This window comes from Oncorhynchus keta, chromosome 18, assembly GCF_023373465.1.
Source record: "Oncorhynchus keta strain PuntledgeMale-10-30-2019 chromosome 18, Oket_V2, whole genome shotgun sequence".
NCBI classification, from domain to species: domain Eukaryota; kingdom Metazoa; phylum Chordata; class Actinopteri; order Salmoniformes; family Salmonidae; genus Oncorhynchus; species Oncorhynchus keta.
This window is the reverse complement of record NC_068438.1, coordinates 32,880,215-32,899,964: the sequence shown is the minus strand read 5'-3', so window position 1 is coordinate 32,899,964 and position 19,750 is coordinate 32,880,215. Positions and strand designations below refer to the sequence as shown.

At 47.9% G+C, this 19,750-nt stretch overlaps 1 protein-coding gene and 1 long non-coding RNA gene across 51 annotated transcripts in view; one reads left to right on the top strand and one right to left on the bottom strand.

Moving 5' to 3' along the window:
- Positions 1–19,750, bottom strand: part of LOC118376292 (coatomer subunit beta'-like) — a 37,455-nt gene that overhangs the window by 8,144 nt on the left and 9,561 nt on the right. For all 50 annotated transcript variants that reach the window (XM_052467912.1, XM_052467914.1, XM_052467919.1 and 47 more), the window contains exons 13-19: positions 19,089–19,232; positions 18,822–18,952; positions 9,080–9,287; positions 8,824–8,934; positions 8,266–8,480; positions 7,928–8,020; positions 7,304–7,484 (exon numbers count right to left, since the gene is read on the bottom strand). In XM_052467912.1, the coding sequence (XP_052323872.1) occupies positions 7,304–7,484; positions 7,928–8,020; positions 8,266–8,480; positions 8,824–8,934; positions 9,080–9,287; positions 18,822–18,952; positions 19,089–19,232 (1,083 nt within the window). The remainder of the gene's footprint in view (positions 1–7,303; positions 7,485–7,927; positions 8,021–8,265; positions 8,481–8,823; positions 8,935–9,079; positions 9,288–18,821; positions 18,953–19,088; positions 19,233–19,750) is intronic.
- LOC127908742 (uncharacterized) lies at positions 1,865–7,279 on the top strand. Its single transcript, XR_008068222.1, has 3 exons — positions 1,865–2,259; positions 3,226–3,387; positions 5,588–7,279. It is a non-coding gene; the product is annotated as an uncharacterized LOC127908742 (long non-coding RNA).

Genomic DNA, 19,750 nt, shown 5'->3' with positions numbered 1-19,750 from the left:
AGAACAGTGAGTAGAGAAGTAGAAGATGTGTGTGGAGAGGCAGAACAGTGAGTAGAGAAGTAGAAGAGAAGGCAGAACAGTGAGTAGACAGTAGAGTAGAGAAGAGAAGTAGAACAGTGAGTGGAGAGGCAGAACAGTGAGTAGAGAAGTAGAAGAGGTGTGTGGAGAGGCAGAACAGTGAGTAGAGAAGAGAAGTAGAAGATGTGTGGAGAGGCAGAGTGAGGAAGTAGAAGAGAACAGTGAGTAGAGAAGTAGAACAGTGAGTAGAGAAGAGAACAGTGAGGAGAGTAGGAGAAGTAGAACAGTGAGTAGAGAAGTAGAAGAGGTGTGTGGAGAGGCAGAACAGTGAGTAGAGAAGTAGAACAGAACAGAACAGTGAGTAGGAGAAAGTGTGTGGAGAACAAGTGAGTAGAGAAGTAGAAGAGTTGTGTAGAGAAGGAGAGGCAGAACAATGAGTAGAGAAGTAGAACAGTGAGTGGAGAAGTGAAAACAGTGAGTAGAGAAGTAGAAGAGGTGTGTGGAGAGGCAGAACAGTGAGTAGAGAAGTAGAAGTGTGTGGAGGAGAGGCAGAACAGTGAGTAGAGAAGCAGAACAGTGAGTAGAGAAGTAGAACAGTGTGTGGAGAGGCAGAACAGTGAGTAGAGAAGTAGAAGAGGTGTGTGGATAGCCAGAACAGTGAGTAGAGAAGTAGAAGAGTGTGTGGAGAGGCAGAACAGTGAGTAGAGAAGTAGAAGAGAAGTAGAAGAGGTGTGGAGAGGCAGAACAGTGAGTAGAGAAGTAGAAGAGGTGTGTGGGAGAGGCAGAACAGTGAGTAGAGAAGTAGAGAAGAGAAGAGGCAGAACAGTGAGTAGAGAAGTGAGTGGAGAAGTAGAACAGTGAGTAGAGAAGTAGAAGAGGTGTGTGGAGAGGCAGAACAGTGAGTAGAGAAGTAGAAGAGGTGTGTGGAGAGGCAGAACAGTGAGTAGAGAAGTAGAAGAGGTGTGTGGAGAAGTAGAACAGTGAGTAGAGAAGTAGAAGATGTGTGTGGAGAGGCAGAACAGTGAGTAGAGAAGTAGAAGATGTGTGTGGAGAGGCAGAACAGTGAGTAGAGAAGTAGAACAGTGAGTAGAGAAGTAGAACAGTGAGTGGAGAAGTAGAACAGTGAGTAGAGAAGTAGAAGAGGTGTGTGGAGAGGCAGAACAGTGAGTAGAGAAGTAGAACAGTGAGTGGAGAAGTAGAACAGTGAGTAGAGAAGTAGAAGAGGTGTGTGGAGAGGCAGAACAATGAGTAGAGAAGTAGAACAGTGAGTGGAGAAGTAGAACAGTGAGTAGAGAAGTAGAAGAGGTGTGTGGAGAGGCAGAACAGTGAGTAGAGAAGTAGAACAGTGAGTGGAGAAGTAGAACAGTGAGTAGAGAAGTAGAAGAGGTGTGTGGAGAGGCAGAACAGTGAGTAGAGAAGTAGAAGAGGTGTGTGGAGAGGCAGAACAGTGAGTAGAGAAGTAGAACAGTGAGTAGAGAAGTAGAAGAGGTGTGTGGAGAGGCAGAACAGTGAGTAGAGAAGTAGAAGAGGTGAACAGTGAGGTAGAGTAGAGAAGAGAAGTAGAACAGTGAGTAGAGAAGTAGAAGAGGTGTGTGGAGAGGCAGAACAGTGAGTAGAGAAGTAGAAGATGTGTGTGGAGAAGTAGAACAGTGAGTAGAGAAGTGAGAAGATGTGTGTGGAGAGGCAGAACAGTGAGTAGAAAAGTAGAAGAGGTGTGTGGAGAGGCAGAACAGTGAGTAGAGAAGTAGAAGAGTGTGTGTGGAGAGGCAGAACAGTGAGTAGAGAAGTAGAAGATGTGTGTGGAGAGGCAGAACAGTGAGTAGAGAAGTAGAACAGTGAGTAGAGAAGTAGAACAGTGAGTGGAGAAGCAGAACATTGAGTAGAGAAGTAGAAGAGGTGTGTGGAGAGGCAGAACAGTGAGTAGAGAAGTAGAAGATGTGTGTGGAGAGGCAGAACAGTGAGTAGAGAAGTAGAAGATGTGTGTGGAGAGGCAGAACAGTGAGTAGAGAAGTAGAACAGTGAGTAGAGAAGTAGAACAGTGAGTGGAGAAGTAGAACATTGAGTAGAGAAGTAGAAGAGGTGTGTGGAGAGGCAGAACAATGAGTAGAGAAGTAGAACAGTGAGTGGAGAAGTAGAACAGTGAGTAGAGAAGTAGAAGAGGTGTGTGGAGAGGCAGAACAGTGAGTAGAGAAGTAGAACAGTGAGTGGAGAAGTAGAACAGTGAGTAGAGAAGTAGAAGAGGTGTGTGTAGAGGCAGAACAGTGAGTAGAGAAGTAGAAGAGGTGTGTGGAGAGGCAGAACAGTGAGTAGAGAAGTAGAAGAGGTGTGTGGAGAGCAGAACAGTGAGTAGAAGAGAGAAGTAGAAGAGGTGTGTGGAGAAGCAGAACAGTGAGTAGAGAAGTAGAAGAGGTGTGTAGAAGAGGAGAGGCAGAACAGTGAGTAGAGAAAGAAGAGAAGAGGCAGAACAGTGAGTAGAGAAGTGTGGAGAAGCAGACAGTGAGAGAAAGAAGATGTGTGTGGAGAGGCAGAACAGTGAGTAGAGAAGTAGAAGATGTGTGTGGAGAGGCAGAACAGTGAGTAGAGAAGTAGAACAGTGAGTAGAGAAGTAGAACAGTGAGTGGAGAAGTAGAACATTGAGAGAAGAGAAGTGGAGAGGCAGAAGAGGTGTGTGGAGAGGCAGAACAATGAGTAGAGAAGCAGAACAGTGAGTGGAGAAGTAGAACAGTGAGTAGAGAAGTAGAAGAGGTGTGTGGAGAGGCAGAACAGTGAGTAGAGGTGTGTGGAAGCAGAACAGTGAGTGGAGAAGTAGAGAACAGTGAGTAGAGAAGTAGAAGAGGTGTGTGTAGAGGCAGAACAGTGAGTAGAGAAGTAGAAGAGGTGTGTGGAGAGGCAGAACAGTGAGTAGAGAAGTAGAACAGTGAGTAGAGAAGTGGAGAGGCAGAACAGTGAGTAGAGAAGTAGAACAGTGAGTAGAGAAGCAGAACAGTGAGTGGAGAGGCAGAACAGTGAGTAGAGAAGCAGAAGAGTGGTAGAGAAGTGTGGAGAGGCAGAACAGTGAGTAGAGAAGTAGAAGAGGTGTGTGGAGGCAGAGGCAGAACAGTGAGTAGAGAAGTAGAACAGTGAGTAGAGAAGTAGAACAGTGAGTGGAGAAGTAGAACAGTGAGTAGAAGTAGAAGAAGCAGAACAGTGAGTAGAGAAGTAGAAGAGGTGTGTGGAGAGGCAGAACAGTGAGTAGAGAAGTAGAACAGTGAGTGGAGAAGTAGAACAGTGAGTAGAGAAGTAGAAGAGGTGTGTGGAGAGGCAGAACAATGAGTAGAGAAGTAGAACAGTGAGTGGAGAAGTAGAACAGTGAGTAGAGAAGTAGAAGAGGTGTGTGGAGAGGCAGAACAGTGAGTAGAGAAGTAGAAGAGGTGTGTGGAGAGGCAGAACAGTGAGTAGAGAAGTAGAAGAGGTGTGTGGAGAGGCAGAACAGTGAGTAGAGAAGTAGAACAGTGAGTAGAGAAGTAGAAGAGGTGTGTGGAGAGGCAGAACAGTGAGTAGAGAAGTAGAAGAGGTGTGTGGAGAAGTAGAACAGTGAGTAGAGAAGTAGAAGAGGTGTGTGGAGAGGCAGAACAGTGAGTAGAGAAGTAGAAGATGTGTGTGGAGAAGTAGAACAGTGAGTAGAGAAGTAGAAGATGTGTGTGGAGAGGCAGAACAGTGAGTAGAGAAGTAGAAGATGTGTGTGGAGAGGCAGAACAGTGAGTAGAGAAGTAGAACAGTGAGTAGAGAAGTAGAACAGTGAGTGGAGAAGTAGAACATTGAGTAGAGAAGTAGAAGAGGTGTGTGGAGAGGCAGAACAATGAGTAGAGAAGTAGAACAGTGAGTGGAGAAGTAGAACAGTGAGTAGAGAAGTAGAAGAGGTGTGTGGAGAGGCAGAACAGTGAGTAGAGAAGTAGTGGAAGCAGAACAGTGAGTGGAGAAGTGGAGAAGAACAGTGAGTAGAGAAGTGAGTAGAGAAGAGGTGTGTGAGTAGAGGCAGAACAGTGAGCAGAACAGAAGAGAAGAGGTGTGTGGAGAGGCAGAACAGTGAGTAGAGAAGTAGAAGAGGTGTGTGGAGAGGCAGAACAGTGAGTAGAGAAGTAGAAGAGGTGAGTGTGGAGAAGTAGAACAGTGAGTAGAGAAGTAGAAGAGGTGTGTGGTGGAGAGAGGCAGAACAGTGAGTAGAGAAGTAGAAGATGTGTGTGGAGGAGAAGTAGAACAGTGAGTAGAGAAGTAGAAGATGTGTGTGGAGAGGCAGAACAGTGAGTAGAGAAGTAGAACAGTGAGTAGAGAAGTAGAACAGTGAGTGGAGAAGCAGAACAGTGAGTAGAGAAGTAGAAGAGGTGTGTGGAGAGGCAGAACAATGAGTAGAGAAGTAGAACAGTGAGTGAGTGGAGAAGTAGAACAGTGAGTAGAGAAGTAGAAGAGGTGTGTGGAGAGGCAGAACAGTGAGTAGAGAAGTAGAACAGTGAGTGGAGAAGTGTGGAGAGGCAGAACAGTGAGTAGAGAAGTAGAAGAGGTGTGTGGAGAGGCAGAACAGTGAGTAGAGAAGTAGAAGAGGTGTGTGGAGAGGCAGAACAGTGAGTAGAGAAGTAGAACAGTGAGTAGAGAAGTAGAACAGTGAGTAGAGAAGTAGAACAGTGAGTAGAGAAGTAGAGACAGCAGAACAGTGTAGAGAAGTAGAGAACAGAACAGTGAGTAGAGAAGTAGAACAGTGAGTAGAGAAGCAGAACAGTGAGTAGAAGTAGAAGAGAAGTAGAAGAGGTGTGTGGAGAAGTAGAACAGTGAGTAGAAGAAGTGGAGAGGCAGAACAGTGAGTGGAGAGTAGAAGAGAACAGTGAGTAGAGAGGTAGAAGAGGTGTGTGGAGAGGCAGAACAGTGAGTAGAGAAGTAGAAGAGGTGTGTGGAGAGGCAGAACAGTGAGTAGAGAAGTAGAACAGTGAGTGGAGAGGCAGAACAGTGAGTAGAGAAGTAGAAGAGGTGTGTGGAGAGGCAGAACAGTGAGTAGAGAAGTAGAAGAGGTGTGTGGAGAGGCAGAACAGTGAGTAGAGAAGTAGAACAGTGAGTGGAGAAGTAGAACAAGTGAGTAGAGAAGTAGAAGAGGTGTGTGGAGGGGCAGAACAATGAGTAGAGAAGTAGAAGAGGTGTGTGGAGAGGCAGAACAGTGAGTGGAGAAGTAGAACAGTGAGTAGAGAAGTAGAAGATGTGTGTGGAGAGGCAGAACAGTGAGTGGAGAAGTAGAACAGTGAGTAGAGAAGTAGAAGATGTGTGTGGAGAGGCAGAACAGTGAGTAGAGAAGTAGAAGATGTGTGTGGAGAGGCAGAACAGTGAGTAGAGAAGTAGAACAGTGTGTGGAGTGGCAGAACAGTGAGTAGAGAAGTAGAAGAGGTGTGTGGATAGGCAGAACAGTGAGTAGAGAAGTAGAAGAGGTGTGTGGAGAGGCAGAACAGTGAGTAGAGAAGTAGAAGAGGTGTGTGGAGAGGCAGAACAATGAGTAGAGAAGTAAAACAGTGTGTGGAGAGGCAGAACAGTGAGTAGAGAAGTAGAAGAGGTGTGTGGAGAGGCAGAACAGTGAGTAGAGAAGTAGAACAGTGAGTGGAGAAGTAGAACAGTGAGTAGAGAAGTAGAAGAGGTGTGTGGAGAGGCAGAACAGTGAGTAGAGAAGTAGAAGATGTGTGTGGAGAAGTAGAACAGTGAGTAGAGAAGTAGAAGATGTGTGTGGAGAGGCAGAACAGTGAGTAGAGAAGTAGAACAGTGAGTAGAGAAGTAGAAGAGGTGTGTGGAGAGGCAATATTACGACAGTATTACTACAAGTACAGGTACAAGACTTATACTATAATAACAAGCATTATTATAATATCATTTATTTGACCAGAAAACAAGGGCAGAGGTACAAAGGGGTTATGGTACCTGTAAAGTATTGCCTTGACTCAAATCATTGACCTGTATTTTACTGCTGGTTGCATACATTGAGTGTCTTCATCAGTGCATCACATGTGTCTATAGTGCTCGGCTGGTATTGCACCACTAGGTGTTGCTAACACACTACAGTTACATAATTATACTGAACAAAAAATAAACACAACATGCAACAATTTCAAAGATTTTACTGAGTTACAGTTCATATAAGGGAATCAGTCAATTTAAATGAATTCATTAGGCCCTAATCTATGGATTTCACATGACTGGGAATACAGTTGGTCATAGATACCTTAAAAAAAAAAGTAGGGACATGGGTCAGAAAACCAGTGAGAATCTGGTGTGACCACCATTTGCCTTATGCTTTGCAACACATCTACTTCACATAGAGTTGATCAGGCTGTTGATTGTGGCCTATGGAATGTTGTCCCACTCCTCTTCAATGGTTGTGCGAAGTTACTGGATATTGGCGGGAACTGGAACACTCTGTCATACACGTCGATCCAGAGCATCCCACATATGCTCAATGGGTGACATGTATCGTTATTACTAGGACATTTTCAGCTTCCAGGAATTGTGTAGAGATCCTTACGACATGGTGCCGTGCATTATCATGCTGAAACATGAGGTGATGGTGGAAGATGAATGGCATGACAATGGGTCTCAGGATCTCGGCACAGTATCTCTGTGCATTCAAATTGCGATAAAATGCAATTGTGTTCGTTGTTCGTAGCTTATGTCCTGCCCATACCATAACCCCACCACCTCTGTTCACAATGTTGACATCAGAAAACTGCTCGCCTACACAACGCCATACATGTGGTCTGCAGTTGTTAGGCCGGTCAGACGTACTACCAAATTATCTTTAATGGTGTTAAAGACGGCCTATGTTAGAGAAATGAGCAAAAGCTCTGGTAGACATTCCTGTAGTCAGCATGCCAATTGCATGCTCCCTCAAAACTTGAGACATCTGTAGCATTGTGTTGTGTGACAAAACTGCACATTTTAGAGTGACATTTTATTGTCCCCAGCACAAGGTGCACCTGTGTAATGATCTTGCTGCTTAATGAGCTTCTTGATATCCCACACCTGTCAGGTGGATGGATTATTTTGGCAAAAGAGAAATGCTAACAGGGATGTAAACATATGTTTTTTTGTGCACATGTAACATTTCAGCTCATGAAACAGGGGACTTTACATGTTGTGTTTATATTTTTGTTCAGTGTAAGATGGAAAGAACATGTTCAATCAGGGTTGTGTTAAATAGTTATGAAACAGAAGAAAATGATCCAAAATGGCTGCAAAAGTTTTGCCACAGTGTTCCCAAGATGTGTGTGTATCTACTCACGGTGATGAGAGGGTACTCCGCGGCGGGCCTCAGCCTGACGTGGGTCTCCTTGAGGTAGTTTTCGGCCAGGAAGGCCTCCTGTAGGCCGGGGAACAGGTTGCTGTAGTCTGTAGGGTTGGCCAACGCATCAGCCGCCTTCTGGTTCACCTTCCCCAGGCTCTCCTTCCACAGCTTCACCACTCTGGAGACACAGAGAGGTCAGTACATGTGTATACACACACACACACACACACACACACACACACACACACACACACACACACACACACACACACACACACACACACACACACACACACACACACACACACACACACACACACACACACACACACACACACACACACACACACACACACACACACAGCTGTGCAGGTTAGCGTTTTTCTGTCATGAATCATGTGCTGGAGGTAGCTCTGCAGAGTGGTCACTAGCTGTCACAGCCACAAACTCCTAAATTCAGATTTGTACAATACTGCTAACCCAAATGCTTAACCCTAACCTTAAATTAAGACCAAAAAGCTATATTTTGTTTTCATTAATTTTCTTAATATAGCCAATTTAGCTAAGTTGTGTCTCCAGGACAAGATTGAGATAATCAAGGTCAACCTGCCAGTGCTATACCTAGACACATGGCTGGGCAGGTATGTTCTGGCCAGGAATGCAGCCTCTGGCAGCCGGTTGGTTTTAATGAGGAGCTCCAGACATTTGTCCAGTCTAGAAGGAAAAAACAGAAATATGGAAATACAATGACTAATGATGAAACCAAGGACATTGACATTTCCAGATCATAAACATAAAGCCCACCAAGATCCAATAATGAATTATAAATGATGAAACGATAAGAACAATTTATTGACAGATGTACATATAAAAGTTAAACCTAAACACTCTGCTCACCCCTCCTCACCTCCCTCTGTACCATCCATCCCCCGCACCGTTCTCTCCCTAAACACACTTACTTCCCCTGGAGGAAATAGGTGAGGAAAGCCACGTTGGTCTTGCCATCTCTCTCTGCCCCCTCTGCCAGCTTGCCCACCATGGTGGTGTTGCCCGAGGCTGTGGCCAACAGCAGTAGCCCCCCATAGTCCTGGGCATGGTGCAGACACTCCTGGGCCAGGACAAACTGGCACTTAGTGGTGGCCAGCTCTGCCAACTGCTTCCACTTCTGCTCCGACTGCAGGGCACCGTGCCAGGGAGAGGGGATGTGGAGAGGGAGAGAAAGGGACGGGGGGAAGAGAGAGAGGGAACAGGTATGCCATGTTAGAAAGACATTCATCACAAACACAAAACAGAAGCCCTATTCACTCTGCTTTTGATTAGTTAAAAATATGATAAGATATAACCTTTACTACAGTATTTCACATGTCATCTTATACTGTAGGTCTCCAAATACTGTATGTCTGCAAATATCCACATTTGGCAGTACATTTCTCAATACTTCCCTTGCATTCCAAGACTGCTATAATTCCCAGTTTGTCAAAACAAATCCCAGTCTTTCTCTTTACGTGTTGTCTCACCTCAGCCTCTACAGCCAGCTGGTAGGCGATCTTCAGTTCTCCTAGCTGCAGAGCCAACTCAAACCTGTGTTCTGAGTCTGTGGACACAGCCAGAGCCTGCTGCATGAAACCCTGCAGAGAGAGAGATAGAGATAGGAGAAAGGGTTACACACACACACACACAAAATATTCACAGACACTAGAGAGGACACACACAGAAATGGTGTGCGTTAAGACACACACCAATGTAAAAATACACCCACCCTCCCAGTCTCACCTGTTTCTCTAAAAAGTGGGCGACCCTGGTCCTCATCTCTTTAGGGATGGTGGGTAGGACCCTGTCGGCCATCCCAAAGTCCCTCCTCATTACAGCTGTCTGGTACTCCAGTACTGACACCAGCAGAGAGTAAGTGACGATGTTCAGCTCCTTATCACCCAGATACAGACGGTCATCCTTAGGGATGTAGCCCAACAGGTACATAGTTCTATAGCAGACAGACAGGGAGTCAATACAACACCAGTGTTTTAGACAGACAGGTATATAGTTCTATAGCAGACAGACAGGGAGTCAATACAACACCAGTATTTTAGACAGACAGGTACATAGTTCTATAGCAGACAGACAGGGAGTCATTACACCACAAATATTTTAGACAGACAGGTACAGTACATACAGTTGAAGTCGGAAGTTTACATACACTTAGGCTGGAGTCATTAAAACTAGTTTTTCAACCACTCCACAAATTTCTTGTAAACAAACTATAGTTTTGGCAAGTTGGTTAAGACATCTAATTTGTGAATGACACAATACATTTTTCCAACAATTGTTTACAGACAGATTATTTGACTTATTCACTGTATCACAATTCCAGTGGGTCAGAAGTTTACATACACTAAGTTGACTGTGCCTTTAAACAGCTTGGAAAATTCCAGAAAATTATGTCATGGCTTTAGAAGCTTCTGATAGGCTAATTGACATAATTTGAGTCAATTGGAGGTGTACTTGTGGATGTATTTCAAGGCCTACCTTCAAACTCAGTGCCTCTGATTGACATCATGGAAAAATCAAAAGAAATCAGCCAAGACCTCAGAAATAAAATTGTAGACCTCCACAAGTCTGGTTCATCCTTGGGAGCAATTTCCAAACGCCTGAAGGTACCACATTCATCTGTACAAACAATAATACGTAAGTATAAACACCATGGGACCACGCAGCCGTCATACCGCTCAGGAAGGAGACGTGTTCTGTCTCCTAGAGATGAACGCACTTTGGTGCGAAAAGTGCAAATCAATTCCAGAACAACAGCAAAGGACCTTGTGAAGATGCTGGAGGAAACAGGTACTAAAGTATCTATATCCACAGTAAAACAAGTCCTATATCGACTTAACCTGAAAGGCAGCTCGGTAAGGAAGAAGCCACTGCTCCAAAACCGCCATGAAAAAGCCAGACTACAGTTTGCAACTGCACATTGGGACAAATATAGTACTTTTTGGAGAAATGTCCTCTGGTCTGATGAAAATGTTTGGCCATAATGATCATCATTATGTTTGGAGGAAAAAGGGGGAGGCATACAGGCCGAAGAATACCATCCCAACCGTGAAGCACAAGGGTGGCAGCATCATGTGGTGGTGCTTTGCTGCAGGAGGAACTGGTGCACTTCACAAAATAGATGGCATCATGAGGGTGAAAAATTATGTGGATATATTGAAGCAACATCTCAAGACATCAGTCAGGAAGTTAAAGCTTGGTTGCAAATGAGTCTTTCACATGGACAATGACCCCAAGCAGACTTCCAAAGTTGTGGCAAAATGGCTTAAGGACAACAAAGTCAAGTTATTTGTAGCGGGGTGCGTAATAGGCGGCAGAGAAGTTAGGTGCAGGAGAGCAGAACTGGGTAATAACCGGTAAGATTTATTTAGGTAAATCCAGAGCAACAAGATAAATAGGCACAAAAATAACACGTAGTGCGCTCAAGGGGAACGTGCACAAGCACTACAATAAACAATCCCACGCAAAGACATGGGGGAAACAGAGGGTTAAATACACAACAAGTAAATGAGGGAGTAGAAACCAGGTGTGTAGAAAAACAAGACAAATGGAAAATTGGCTCGACGATGGCGAGAAGACTGGCGGAGCCGACCGCCGAGCGCCGCCCGAACAAGGAGAGGACCCGACTCCGGCGGAAGTCATGACAGTACCCCCCCTTCCCCTTGACGCACGGCTCCAGCAGCGCGCCGACGCTGGCCTCGGGGACGACTCCCCCAGCAGATCCTGGCAATATGACCGCAGAAACCTGCCTACATCCTGTTTCACTCTCTCCACCTGCCCATTACTTTTATGATGAAACCCCAAGGTAAGGCTGATCGAGACCACCAGACATTCCATGAACGCCTTCCTGACCCTCGAAGTGAACTGGGGACCTCTATCAGACACTATATCCTCAGGCACCCCGTAGTGCCGGAAGACGTGTGTAAACAAGGCCTCCGCAGTCTGTAGGACCGTAGGGAGATCGGGCATGGGGGTAGACGGCAGGACTTAGAGAACCGATCCACAACGACCAGTATCGTGGTGTTTCCCTGTGAGGGGGCAGATCGGTAAGAAAATCCACCGACAGGTGCGACCAAAGCCGCTGTGGAACGGGTAAGGGGTGTAGCTTCCCTCTGGGCAGGTGCCTAGGAGCCTTACACTAAGCGCACACCGAGCAGGAGGAAACATAAACCCTCACGTCCTTGGCCAAGGTAGGCCACCAGTACTTGCCAACCAAACAGCGCACCGTCTGACCGATCCCAGGATGACCAGAGGAGGGTGACGTGTGGGCCCAATAGATCAACCGGTCACGGACAGCAGAGAGAACGTACAGACACCCAGCGGTACACTGGAGGGGAGCGGGCTCTGCACGTAACGCCCGCTCAATGTCCGGGTCCAGCTCCCACACTACCGGCGCCACCAGGCAGGAGGCTGGGAGTATGGGGGTGGGATCCATGGGCCGCTCCTCTGTGTCATACAGTTGGGACAGTGTGTCTGCCTTCATGTTTTGGGAACCTGGTCTGTAGGAAAGGGAAAAACAAAACGGGTGAAAAACATGGCCCACCTTGCCTGGCGAGGGTTCAGTCTCCTCGCTGCCCGGATGTACTCCAGATTGCGGTGGTCATTCCAGATGAGAAAAGGGTGTTTAGCCCCCTCAAGCCAATGTCTCCACGCCTACAGAGCCTTGACGACAGCAAACAGCTCCCAGTCCCCCACGTCATAGTTTCGCTCGGTGGCGTACCCGAGCGCTGAGAGAGCACGGCTCCTATCCCAGCCTCGGACCTGTCCACCTCCACTATGAATGCCAAAGAGGGATCCGGATGGGCCAGCACGGGAGCCAAGGTAAACAGAGCCCTCAGGTGACCAAAAGCCCTGTCCGCCTCAGCCGACCACTGCAAACGTACCGGGCCCCACTTCAGCAGTGAGGTAATGGGAGCCGCTGCCTGACCAAAACCCTGGATAAACCTCTGGTAGTAATTGGCAAACCCTAGGAACAGCTGCACTTCCTTTTCCTTGGTGGGAGTCGGCCAATTATTCACGGCAGAAATGCGGTCACTCTCCATCTCCACCCCCGAGGTGGAAATGTGGTACCCTAGGAAGGTGATGGACTGCTGGAAGAACAGGCATTGATGTAAAGGTCATGCTCCAACAGTCGACCAAGCACCCTGCGCAGCAGGGACACATGCTCGGCGAGTGCATCGGAGTATATCAGAATGTCATCAATATACACCTACACCCTGCCTGTGCACGTCCCTGAAAATCTAGTCTACAAAGGCCTGGAAGACTGTCGGAGCATTCATCAACACGTACGGCATGACGAGGTACTCATCATGCCCTGAGGTCATACTGAAGGCCGTCTTCCACTCTCCCTCCTCTCACTCCTGAGATCTAGTTTGGTGAAGAAGCGCACCCCGTGCATTGACTCAATCGCCGTGGCCGTGGTCGGTAACTGTACCTCACTGTGATCTGGTTTAGGCCTCGGTAGTCAATACACGGGCGCAGACCTCTGTCGTGTCTTTACTATCATTAAACTGAAGACTTATAGTTTTTATCAAAGATTCTCTGTAATTAGTATTACACGGTCAAACTGATTAATCATGTAACTGTAATTAACTAGGAAGTCGGGGCACCAAGGAAAATATTCAGATTACAAAGTTATAATTTCCTAATATAACCTTTCAGATATTTTCATATCTGATCAATAGTCTTCTGATTAATGAATTATTTACTTTACCTCACGTTAGTCTCATTCCAAACGTCGCAAATTGTTGGTTATCTGCACGAACCCAGTCTTCACTATGAGTCATCCATACATCAATTATCTTAAATAATTTATTCATTAACTAACTAAACAATCACAGAAGTGCACACACACACAAACAAAGTAAATATGGTTGCAAGAAATGATAGGAGAATGTGCCCTAGTGAGCTAAACCGGCATGGGATTGCGGCTGAGTAGGGGTGTTGTATAGGCTTGGCTGCCTGAGGCGGTTCTCAATCAGAGTCAGGTTATTCTCGTTGTCTCTGATTGGGAACCGTATTTAGGTAGCCGGGGTTTCGCTTTGTATTTCGTGGGTGATTGTTCCTGTCTCTGTGTAGTTTCACCAGATAGGCTGTAATTAGGTTTCACGTTCCGTTTGTTGTTTTTGTATTGGTATAGTTATTTCATGTGTCACTTTTTTCATTAAAGTCATGAGTAACCACCACGCTGCATTTCGGTCCGACTCTCTTTTGACAAACGAAGAACGCCGTTACAGAATCACCCACCACACTCGGACCGAGCAGCGTGTTAACAGGCAGCAGCGAAGCGAGGACATTATGGACAGCAGAGGCTTGGAGTATACGACGTGGGAAGAAATAGACAGGTGGGCGGCAGACCCAGAGAGAGTGCCGGAGCCCGCCTGGGATTCGCTGGAGCAGTGCGAAGAGGGCTATAGGAGAATGGAGTCGAAAAGAAAGACACGGCGGCGCAGAGCGAAACCCGAAAGTCATCCCCAAATATTTATTGGGGGAGGGCTCAGAGGGAGAGTGGCTGAGTCAGGAGTCAGACCTGAGCCAACTCTCCCTGTTAATCGTGAAGAGCAGCTGCAGTGGGAGAGGCTGCACCACTTGGAGAATTGGACATGGGAGGAAGAACTGGACGGAAAAGGACCCTGGGCTCAGCCTGGTGAATATCGCCGCCCCAAGGAGGAACTAGAGGCGGCTAAAGTGGAGAGGCGCTGGTATGAGGAGGCAGCACGGCGACGCGGATGGAAGCCCGAAAAGCAGCCCAAATTTTTTTGGGGGGGGGGGCTTAAAGGGAGTATGGCTATGCCAGGTAGGAGACCTGTGCAAACTCCCTGTGCTTACCGGTGGGCTAGAGAGACCGGGCAGACACAGTGTTATGCTATGGAGCGCATGGTGTTTCCAGTGCGGGTGCATAGCCCGGTGCGGTTCATACCAGCCCTTCGTATTGGCCGGGCTAGAGTGGGCATCGAGCCAGGTAAGGTTGGGCAGGCTCGGTGCTCAAGAGCTCCAGTGCGCCTGCACGGTCCGGTCTAGCCAGAGCCACCTCCACACACCAGTCTGCCTCGCCTCTCCTGTGCTGTCGGAGTCTCCTGTCTGTTCAGCGCTATCAGAGCCTTCCTTCCCTCCCTGCGCTGCCGGAGCCTCCTGCCTGTTCGGAGCAACCTGAGCTGTCAGTCTGCATGAAGCAGCCAGAGCTGTCAGTCTGCAAAGACCTGCCAGTCTGCAGGGTGCTGTCAGCCTGCATGGAGCAGTCAGAGCTGTCAGTCTGCATGACGCAGCCAGAGCTGTCAGTCTGCAAAGGGCTGCCAGTCTGCAATGAGCTGTCAGTCTGCAAGGAGCTGTCAGTCTGCAAGGAACTGCCAGTCTGCAGGGTGCTGTCAGCCTGCATGGAGCAGTCAGAGCTGTCAGTCTTCATAAAGCAGCCAGAGCTGTCAGTCTGTTCGAAGCAGCCAGAGCTGTCAGTCTGCATGAAGCAGCCAGAGCTGTCAGTCTGCAAAGAGCTGTCAGTCTGCAAAGAGCTGCCAGTCTGCAAGGAGCTGCCAGTCTGCAAGGAGCTGTCAGTCTGCAAGGAGCTGTCAGATCTGTCAGTCTGCAAGGAGCTGTCAGTCTGCATAGAGCAGCTAGATCCGCCAGTCAGCCATGATCTTCTAGATCTGCCAGTCAACCAGATTCTTCCAGATCTGCCAGTCAACCAGTCTCTTCCAGATCTGCCAGTCAACCAGTCTCTTCCAGATCTGCCAGTCAACCAGTCTCTTCCAGATCTGCCAGTCAACCAGTCTATTCCAGATCTGCTAGTCAACCAGAATCTTCCAGATCCGCCAGCCAGCCAGGATCTACCGGAGCCTACTACCTGCCTGAGCTTCATCTCAGTACTGGGCTTCCTCTCAGTACTGGGCTTCCCTCTCAGTACTGGGCTTTCTCTCAGTACTGGGCTTCCCCTCAGTTCCGGGCTGCCCCTCAGTTCCGGGCAGCCCCTCAGTCCCGAGCTGCCCCTCAGTCCCGAGCTGCCCCTCAGTCCCGAGCTGCCCCTCAGTCCCGAGCTGCCCCTCAGTCCCGAGCTGCCCCTCAGTCACGAGCTGCTCCTCAGTTCAGTGGGGTTCTGGGTGAGGACTATTAGGCCATGGTCGGCGGCGAGGGTGGATTATCCCAGGACGCGAAGGGGAGGAACTAGGACATTAATGGAGTGGTGTCCACGTCCCGAGCCGGAACTGCCACCATGGACAGACGCCCACCCGGACCCTCCCTATGGTTTTGAGGTGCGTCCGGGGGTCCGTAACCTTAGGGGGGTTCTGTCACGCCTTGGTCCTTGTATTTTGTGTTTTCGTTATATATTTGGTCAGGCCAGGGTGTGACATGGGTTTATATATTGTATTTTCGTATTGGGGTTTGTAGTATTTGGGATTGCGGCTGAGTAGGGGTGTTGTATAGGCTTGGCTGCCTGAGGCGGTTCTCAATCAGAGTCAGGTGATTCTCGTTGTCTTTGATTGGGAACCGTATTTAGGTAGCCGGGGTTTCGCTTTGTATTTCGTGGGTGATTGTTCCTGTCTCTGTGTAGTTTCACCAGATAGGCTATAATTAGGTTTCACGTTCCGTTTGTTGTTTTTGTATTTGTATAGTTATTTCATGTGTCACTTTTTTCATTAAAGTCATGAGTAACCACCACGCTGCATTTCGGTCCGACTCTCTTTTGACAAACGAAGAACGCCGTTACATACAGAGTGATAATTATATCAGTTGAAATACTAATCCTTTGCACATGAACACTCATTCGGGAACAATTGCAATCAATATATATATTTACGCTCAGTGTGTCGCCTTGATCGCTGTTGAAAAGTTTGTTTCTTTTGTAGAATTGTCCGTCTCTCTCTCTGTATGTCCTGATTAGAGGGGATAGTTCAGAGCGACATTCATTCATGTTGTTGTAGAATGGATGTTTCGGCGGTTGTCGTTCTTCACGTTCAATGATACTGAATTCCTAGCTGCAGACTAGTAATTAATATCAAAGACTTGTTCTTATTCTGTCGGTATCGATAGTCTAAGAGTTTAACCACGTGGTATGGTTAAAAGATTTAGCAATGGTCTGCAACCTTCGTCCTCTCGTAATAGAGAAAAACATGGTCTACTGAGAACTTCTCAAAGTTGGGGTTTTATTCGGAATTGCAGAAAAGGGGCTGTCCCAGGATGCCTGACCCTAACTGGGCTCATGGGCGGTCCTCTGATTTAGTTCAACTCCAAAGGGAATTGGAGAATTGGAGTCCAAAATCACATTCCACAATTTTACAAACAGTATCATACTCACTCATTGATCTTATACAACAATTAGATGTAAACCTCATATCTGAGGTTATTATATAAACAGTGTTATGGTAATGTGACCGCACCGTCTCCCATGAGCCAAAATGTAACAAACGGACCAGTTCGTAGATGGATTCTTCACCGATCTTTTATACCTTCTCCGGATCATAAATGTTGTTCGGACCTCAAGTTCTGTGAGGTGGAAGAAATTCCTTTGTTCTCTATGAAAATTCACTCTCTCGTTATACTGTGTGGCCATGAGGCAGGGTCTTCCCTAGGAATTTACGACCTCTCTGACCACAGCAGCCTAGTTGAAGGGGGAGGCAGGGAGAGGGGGATGGGGCTTGCTGTACCCAAAGAGGGGAACGTCATGACACCTCCCTCCTTCTTCTTCACAAAAAAGAAACTCGAGGAGGCGGGTGATGTGGAGGACCCAATGTACCCCTGACGCAGGGATTCGGAGACATGTGTTTCCATAGCTGCCGTCTCCACCTGTGAGAGGGGATAGACGTGACTCCTGGGAAGTGCAGCGTCTACCAGGATATTTATCGCACAATCGCCCCGTCGATGGGGTGGTAATTGAGTCGCCTTCTTTTGAAAACGGCGGGAGCCAAATCGGCATATTCAGGGGGAATGCACACAGTGGAGACTGGTCTGGACTCTCCACCGTAGTAGCACCAACGGAAACCCCTGAACACCTCCCGAGCACTTGAGAGCCCTCCGTTGCCAAGAAACAGTGGGATCATGACAAGCTAACCTGGGTAGGCCTAGCACCACGGGAAACGCAGGAGAGTCACTGAGGAAGAGACTGATTCTCTCCATGTGACCCCCCTGCATCACCATGCCCAGAGGAGCGGTGGCCTCCCTAATCAACCCTGACCCTAATGGTCGACTGTCTAAGGTATGACCGGGGAAGGGCACAGCCACTGGAACAATAGAGATCCCTAAACTAAGGGCGAACGATCTGTCTATAAAATTCCCAGCCGCGCCTGAAATCGACGAGCACCTTAATGCTGGGAATCGGGAGAAAACTCAGGAAAAGTAACATACAAAAACATGTGTGCAAAAGAGGGCTCTGGGTGAGAAGGGTGCCGGCTCACCTGGGATGACACTAGAGTGCCCTGCCTGCTGCCTCGATCCCCAGAGGAACCAACCTGGCACCGACTGCAGTGTGACCTCTGTGGCCACAGATGGTGCACGAGCCGGAACCTCCTCCAGTCTCCCTACGCACCTCCCAGCACCATGGGCACTGGAGCGGCGGTGCTGGGGGATGGAACCGACAGAACCCGATCTGGACGTCCGCGGGTAGCCAGCAGGTTATCCAGCCGAATGGACAGGTCCACCAGCTGGTCGAAGGTGAGGGTGGTGTCCCTGCAGGCCAACTCCCGACGGACGTCCTCGCGCAAACTGTGCCGAGTGCCGCCCAAACAAGGAGAGGACCCGACTTCGGCAGAAGTCGTAACATTATTGGAGTGACCATCACAAAGCACTGACCTCAATCCTATAGAAAATTTGTGGGCAGAACTGAAAAAGCGTGTGCGAGCAAGGAGGCCTACAAACCTGACTCAGCTACACCATCTCTGTCAGGAGGAATGGGCCAAAATTCACCCAACTTATTGTGGGAAGCTTGTGGAAGGCTACCTGAAACGTTTGACCCAAGATAAACAATTTAAAGGCAATGCTACCAAATACTAATTCAGTGTAAAATTCTGACCCACTGGGAATGTGATGAAAGAAATAAAAGCTGAAATAAATCACTCTCTACTATTATTCTGACATTTCACATTCTTAAAATAAAGTGGTGATCATAACTGACCTAAGACAGGCAATTTTTACTAGGATTAAATGTCAGGAATTGTGAACAACTGAATTTAAATGTATTTGGCTAAGGTGTATGTAAACTTCTGACTTCAACTGTAGTTCTATAGCAGACAGACAGGGGAGTCAAAACAACACCAGTATTAAGGTGAGCACATAGCTTGAATGAAAGGAAACATGCCATGCAATGGCTTAAGGAAACGACATTCTGACATAACATTTTGTAAGGCATGAATCCTTTATGTTTTAGGCTATAGGGAACTGTAAGAGTTGAGCGAGATTTGAAATATTGAAACACATGCATAACAGGTCATTTGAGGTCAACAGGTCAATGGTTTGTAGCAGTCTCAGCAGGTAGGCACAGTCTTACCTGTCCAGGTGGGCGACGGTGACAATCTCTCCTCCTACGTAGTAATTGAGTCTGTTGACTGAGCTGGTGTAGATGAAACAGTCTCCCACCCACAGACCAGTCTTCACCACCTCCTGAATCTCACCCAACACCTAGAGAAAGGGGGGTGAGGGGGGAGAGAGAGACCGAGAGTGGGAGAGATACAGGTATGGAAAATAATGTTAGAGTAGAAATACAAAATAAATTGTCCTGTCCAGAATCTAATCTCTAGATGTCGCGTAGTCTCACCTCGAAGGCATCCTCTATCCCATCCTCGGTGACTCCCTCCTTGGTCTCCTGTGCTGTTGCCACTTTCTCAGCCAGGTAGCGCAGCACAAAGAAAGACTCCTCCGTGGCAATACACACCAGCTCCCCAGACTCTGACCAGAAGACCTGAGGAAAGAAGAGGTGGTTACAGGAGGGATGTGTCGCTGTGGAGACGAGGGTTGTGTCGCTGTGGAGAGGAGGGTTGTGTCGCTGTGGGGAGGAGGTCAGAGGAGGGTTGGGTCACTGTGAAGAGGAGGGTTGTGTCACTGTGGAGAGGAGGGTTGTGTCACTGTGGAGAGGAGGGTTGAGTCACTGTGGAGAGGAGGGTTGTGTCACTGTGGAGAGGAGGGTTGTGTCGCTGTGGGGAGGAGGTCAGAGGAGGGTTGGGTCGCTGTGGAGAGGATTTCAGAGGAGGGTTGTGTTGCTGTAGAGAGGAGGTCAGAGGATGGTTGGGTCGCCGTGGAGAGGAGGGTTGGGTCGCCGTGGAGAGGGGGTAAGAGAATGGTTGGGTCGCTGTGGAGACCTAGAGAAGGGTTGGGTTGCTGTGGAGAGGAGGGTTGGGTTGTTGTGGAGAGGAGGTTAGAGAAGGGTTGGGTCGCAGTGGAGAGGGGGGTAGAGAAGGGTTGGGTCGCTGTGGAGAGGAT